The sequence below is a fragment of the Sinocyclocheilus rhinocerous genome, unplaced genomic scaffold (assembly GCF_001515625.1).
Source record: "Sinocyclocheilus rhinocerous isolate Xijiao unplaced genomic scaffold, SAMN03320098_v1.1 scaffold1152, whole genome shotgun sequence".
Lineage (NCBI taxonomy): Eukaryota > Metazoa > Chordata > Actinopteri > Cypriniformes > Cyprinidae > Sinocyclocheilus > Sinocyclocheilus rhinocerous.
The window spans coordinates 1382768-1389421 of NW_015625590.1; the positions used below are offsets into that span (position 1 = coordinate 1382768).

Genomic DNA, 6654 nt, shown 5'->3' on the forward strand with positions numbered 1-6654 from the left:
AAAAAAATGTATCACCGTTTCCACAAAAAATATTAAGCAGCACAACTTTTTATAACATTAATAATAAGAAATGTTTCCTGAGCAGGAAATCAGCATATTAGAATGATGTGTTAAGGATCATGTGACCCTGAATACTGTCATCACAGGAATAAATTACATTTTAAAATATATTAATATAAAAAAAAAAAACAGTTATTTCAGATTGTAATAATATTTAGTAATATTGCTGTTTTTACTGTTTTCTATATAATAAATGAAGCCTTGGTAAGCATTAAAGTTTTTTTTTTTCAAAAACATCCAAAAATCTTTTGAATGGTAGTGGATATCAGCTAAACATATTATTAATATTTATGTTGTGTACATATGTTATCAAGGGAAACTCAAAATGTTTCAAAATTCTAAATGTCAATTTAAAGCATAGTGAGTTTCATCAAATTCATTCCTTTCCTTGCATTCAAAAGCACTTGCTAAAAGAAACATGCAGCTGTGTCTGAAAAGAGTTTGGAAAAAGCTGAAGCAACTCGGAAAAAATTATAAAATTATTCATATTAGATAGCGTAGTTTCCTATTTCTGTGAAATGTGGCTTCTTTGCAGTTCACTCATTACCCATACAACCTGATTCCTTGAACTGTTTGATATTTCTTTGAAGGTCTATGAGTTCTTTTTTTTATACATACATCTTAATTACACATTCACTGCAGCATTCCAAACCTTAGGGCAATGAGTTGAGTGTTGGCACAAAATCTTGTTCCTACACTATTTTTCTCCTGTAAATCAGCAATGTTCTCCATTCTCCTCTGCCTTCAGACAGGAAAGTGCGCTACCGGGGCTGCTTCAAAAAACCTGACAACACAACAGCAGCTTCCCTGGCTCATGCCATCCAGCCCAACCTCACCTCCCAGTGGTGCATCGAGACCTGCATGGATCAGGTCTGACTTTCTTGACTTTATCAATACTAGATTCATGTGGATTGGACATGGTCTGCTGTAGTTCTTGCTCTGCTAGGTGCACACCAGATACTTGATTTTTTTCCCACTCTTCTGAACACAATCGGCTTGTTTAAATATTAATGTGTCCCCAGAGAGCACAAATTCGCTCTGTAATCAATCTTATATGCAGCTTTATCACCTTGATTGCAGTATAATTTGAGCCCTTTCTATCAGAATGTCATGCTTTGTTGCACTCTTGCAACATGGTCAATTGATTCATCCTCATCTTTAGCTAAGCTAATTGCATTGCTTGAGAACATTTTCAGATAATAATAACTCAAAATAGTTGTAATTTGAAGTATGGATTGAGAGACATTGCTGTCATTCATATACATATTTACTCTCTCTGTATCAGGAGTTTCCTCTGGCTCTGGTCAGGAAGCCTGACTGTTTCTGTGGCTATGCCACCCCTCGCTTCACTCTTCATGAGCCGGTGAAAGAGGAGCTCTGTGCTGTGGAAAACAGCAGTCTGCCTATCCAGAGTTCCCATCAGCTCTTCCTCCAGGTTTATCAGACACCTGTTCAAGGTCAGACTCTGTGGAAACCTCACTGATCTTAATAATTACCTCTGTGCTCACATTTCCCCACACGGGCAGTTTATTCTTCTCACATAGAGCTCAGCCTCGAGATGTATGCTAGAATTAAACAGGGTGCCTGCTCCTACAATTCCAAGATTTTTCTTTGGGAAGTCATGAAAGAATGTAAAAGTGAATAATAACTTTTTAGGTATACCTGGCAATGCTAAACTTTCTAACAACACATAATAGCCTAAGGGCACCCACATCTGTAAAATACTCATATATCTGAGACTGAGACAGCTTGAAAAATAATAAGTAAGACTGAAAGTAAATATCTTTAACAGCTTGTTGTCTTTGTGGGTGGATTTGGTAGCTAACTAGAGAGGATTTCTACTGAGTGCTTTTATCACCTAATTTGTGAGGGGAATGAATGAATGAATCAGCATTCTAAAATGCTGATTTGCTGCTCAAGAAACATTTCATATTATTATAAATATTGAAAACAGTTGTGCTGGTTAATAATTTTTTAATTCAATGGACCAAATTTACCAAATATTTCCTCCCTCTAATACCACCTGCCACCAACTAGCAATAGGAAATAGTATCATAACACAAGTAAGACAATTGTTAACAATTGTTGTTAAAAATAAACTTTAGCCATTCTTACCTAACATCAGGATCCTTCAGATGGCTATGCAGAGCTGTAGGTGCTACACACAGCTTGAAAAGCACAGCATAATGAAAAATACAATGTTAAAGTAGTCCTTAACATACTTTTATTTCTAAAGATTGGACAATAGTTTTATAGTGTGATTTTTCTTTTTAATGAATAGTTGCCATAACATACTGCCTGGCTGAAAATAACAGGTTGTTATATGGTAACTGACCTTCTTTCAAGTGAAAATAAATATTAGACATTTATTTCTGTCCAGATTCCAGATGCACAGAGAAGAAGTTTCTACCTGAGAAGTCAAGCTCACTCGTGGCTTTGTCCAGTTTTCCTGGTGCGGGAAACACCTGGGTGAGGCATCTGATCGAGCTTGCCACAGGCTACTACACAGGCAGTTACTATTTTGATGGCACGATCTACAATAGAGGTAACAGTATCACCACTCATAAATCTTACCGTTTTAAAAGCTTGCAAGCATCGTTGATAGAGGACATCTTTGTCGCAAATCAAGCCTCTCTGAAAAATATTATTGCACTGACATTGGATGGGATGAATTTATCATCATTGCTATCTTTTTGCACATAAACAGGCTGATGTCTTTAATGGAAAGTGGGCATTTAACCAAAGGTTAATCTGCCACCACAATGTAATGGCGTTATTTGCATTACTAAGCACATACTGCATAAAACAGTGCCATTATCATTAGGACTGACTTAGGACTACCTTTTTTTAAAGAAGTTTGGACTGATCTAAACAGTAACTCCAAAGTTTGGTGAGTCTTTTGGAATGATTTATTAAAAGCAGCAGAGCAACTTTATACAGTTTTTCTTTTCTTCAGCTGTTTTCCTACCATGCAGCTATTTGAGACCTCTTGATAACGTGTATTTGGGCACAGCTGACCTTCTCTTTTCTTTCAAATGCCAAACTTTATTGAGGATTTTTTTTCTATCATTAAAGAACTTGACCTGCCTTGAAAGTCACAGTGCCTTTTCAAATCCATCACAGAACCTGACACATTTGCCTGAGGGGGGCCGTAGAGCCCATGCCTGGATTAACACCATTTTTGATGCAGTTTTTGGAACATATGCGCTTGGATTCAGAGGTGGCACTGAGCGGTCGCCACATGCAGTTGGCTGTATATTCTAATCCTTTTCTCCTCCCAACTGTGCAGGCTTCAAGGGGGAGAAAGATTACTGGAAGAGTGGAAGAACCATCTGTGTGAAGACACATGAGAGCGGCCAGCGGGATATAGAGATGTATGACTCAGCAATACTGTTGATAAGAAACCCCTACCGCTCGCTCATGGCTGAGTTCAACCGCAAGTGCGCTGGGCATCTTGGTTACGCTTCTGATCAGCACTGGAAGAGCAAAGGTATTATGAGTACAGTATAAGTTTAGCTCTGCAGTGTCCATGAGAAACATACTATGCATGTGTCAGTGTTATTTTGGTGTTATTTATACACTATGATGGTTTTTATTAAAATTATTAATTTTAATGTAATAACTTATTTTTAAATTGTCCTTTTTTTTTTAAATAATGTCATTTTTCTGTAATTTTATGTGCTTTTTTTTTTTGTTTTTTTTTTTCTTTTTAAATGTAACTACTTAGGTTGAATTTTTGTTTCAGTTATAGTTTTAGCTCATTTTTAGTCTTTATTTATTTTCAGTTAGTCTATCTATCAATCTGTCTATCTATGGTAAAGGGATTATTTAACATATAGTGCAAATCCTTTACGTAATGTTTCTTAACGTCCTATTTTCTCCTCCTTCTAGAGTGGCCAGAATTTGTGGGTAGTTATGCCTCCTGGTGGGCTTCTCACGTATTGGACTGGCTGCATTATGGAAAGAACCTTCTGGTGGTGCATTATGAGGAGTTGCAGGAGTCACTGGTGCCCACATTACGATCCATCACTTCCTTCCTCAATACCAGTGTCAGCGAAGAGCGGCTCCTCTGTGCTGAGTGCAACAAGGATGGCCACTTCAAGCGCTCAGGTGCGCGACGGCCCACCTTTGACCCCTTCACCCTAGATATGAAACGGCTGATTGATGGCTACATCAGCACTGTGTACCAGGCCCTCAGAGCCAGCAACCATTCTAGCTTGCCAAAGGAGTATCTCCCAAGATGACAAGTCCAGAACTAGAGTACAGGACTGGTTGTCTTGCTCAAGCTCCAGTGCTACAAACTTACAAACTATGATGTCTTGGAGCTATTTTGATACGTTATTTCCTCACATATTGAGGCCGAATATAGTGCCATATGATGCTGTTGTGCTTTGAGATTGTCATGTTTTAACGGCGGTCCGTGGATCAGTCTGCGAAAGGAAACAAAGTTCAACTTTGTTGCCATACCATGGCGGATAATTATAAAGATTAGGTTTGACGACTGCAGACTTGAACTTGAGACTCTAGTCAGAGGCTAAATAAGTTCCCCTTGCTCCTTTGGGAAGAAACTTGAGTGCTTAATTACATAATTCAACTACAAGTCAACAAGAGGCCTAAATAAACAACAGATGTAATTGCTTATGACTAATCTGACATGTACTGTAGATGATAATGAAATGTCCACAAAAAAAAGCATAATTTTATTACTATACGGTGACATTTTTGTTTTTTACTTTTACTTTGACTATTTACAAAGCTGATATCATAAATGCTAGGATGAATGTAATCTATTAACATAACAGACGATGCACAGACACTGCAAAACTTTTAATATTTTTGTCTTTTTATCCAGTAAAATATCTCAACATTCTTAAAACAAGATACATTTACTTTAAGAAGCAAAATTATGTAAAAGTCTCAGTTATCTGAAAATGTTTTATCAAAGTTTAAACTAAAAACAAGAACAAATAGGGGAAGAAAAATAAAACCTATGAATTAAGTTTATTTTTCTTACCCAATTGGCAGATGTTTTTTTCTTGTTTTAAGCATCAACTCACTTAATTTAATTTTTTTTTTTCAGAAAACAAAGCAACACAAAACAAGACTTAAGCAATTTTGCTTCTCAAGTAAATTTATCGTGATTTTAAGAATATTTAGATATTTGTACTGTAAAACAAGTCAAAAATACGAAAAGTAAAAGTAAGAAAATAATTTTTGTAGTGTATTGAGGACAAGGTTGAGGACAATGTTATTATTCAATAATCAAGTATCGAAAAAGTCATATTGACCACAAAACTGAATATGAAGTGCAACATGTCTATGATGGTAACGGCTCCGACAGATGTGAAACGTAATACTGTGTTGTGGGGTAACAGAATAACAAACACGTTTCCCTTCCAAACCTTCAAGATCAAGAAAATATGATATAGCAAACAGACTTAGCATATATCAATGTCAAACGAGTGGTGACTGTCCCCATCCCACCAGATTCCCTCAGAATGGAACGAAAGCTTTCAGCTAGACTAGACAAGACTTGCCTTGCGGAATGACGCTTGCCTGATGCTAATCCTCCCAGAGCTGATTAGCACGCCACCAGCATGCTCCAGATGTGTCTGGATTAACCGCTGGTGTAATACTCTTTTGCACATTGCCAAACTGGGATCAGCTGCAGATTCAGACAATGCCACTGTAGTGCTAGTGGCAGGAATCCCACCGGGGGGCTGTTTCTGAGTTATTCAACGGGACGCAAAAGATCAATCAGTTAGCATCATTCAGCGTAGACTAAATAAAAAATCTGAGTTTGGTCCATGATTTAGTGAGTAGGTATACACAAGAGCCGAAGTGTGTAACTTTAAACAAATGCTCCCCCCATCAGTCACTGGTCTGAAAAAGTTATAGTAACACACCCAAAATTTCCTCATTGGTTGAGTCAGCGTTGCTATGCTGGACTGATTGTTCAAAGACAAAGAGCAATGTTTAATAGTGTCATAGCCATACTGTTTACACTTTTTGGATGAATCAACTAAGCTGGGATGGAAGAGTTTTTAACACTGGAAAAAATTACACACTTAAAGAGATAGATCACCCGATATTGAAACATCTGTCATCATTTACTCAACCTCATGTTATTCCAACCAGTGTTATTTTAGTATAATTTATATACTATTATAGTATTTATGAATATTTTGAATTAGCTTCTTTTTTCAGCATTTTTCGGCATTCATTTTAGTTTTAGTAATTTTGGTATATGCTTTTATAATTTTTATTTTTTAATATATATATATATATATATATATAGCTTTAATTAATTTTCTTCTCTTCTAGTTTTAGTACTTATTTCACATAATATTGATAATTTTTGCTAAAATTATATAAGTATTTTTTAGTTTTTCATCTAATATTGATATTTTATTTCAGCTTTAATTAAATTAGCAAAAAATATTTTTATTAGATTTAGTTTAGGTTAACAACACTGCTCTACACTTCTCTGCTCTTTTGTCCATACAATGAAAGTCAGTGGGACCTGAAAAATAACACTGGACCTCATTGGTTTTCATTATACACACACACAAAAAAAAAAAAGTTCTTCAAAAT

General features: G+C 36.1%; 1 protein-coding gene and 1 long non-coding RNA gene across 2 annotated transcripts in view; one reads left to right on the forward strand and one right to left on the reverse strand.

Annotated features, from left to right (window-relative positions):
• Nucleotides 1-4937, forward strand: part of wscd1a (WSC domain containing 1a) — a 32140-nt gene extending 27203 nt beyond the window's left edge. Inside the window, exons 5-9 of the mRNA XM_016573677.1 lie at nt 809-930; nt 1346-1517; nt 2441-2605; nt 3350-3550; nt 3952-4937. Of these exons, the coding sequence (XP_016429163.1) occupies nt 809-930; nt 1346-1517; nt 2441-2605; nt 3350-3550; nt 3952-4304 (1013 nt within the window). The 3' untranslated portion in view covers nt 4305-4937. The remainder of the gene's footprint in view (nt 1-808; nt 931-1345; nt 1518-2440; nt 2606-3349; nt 3551-3951) is intronic.
• The window catches only part of LOC107756525 (uncharacterized), a 20901-nt gene that overhangs the window by 3499 nt on the left and 10748 nt on the right, over nt 1-6654 (reverse strand). The window lies entirely within an intron of this gene.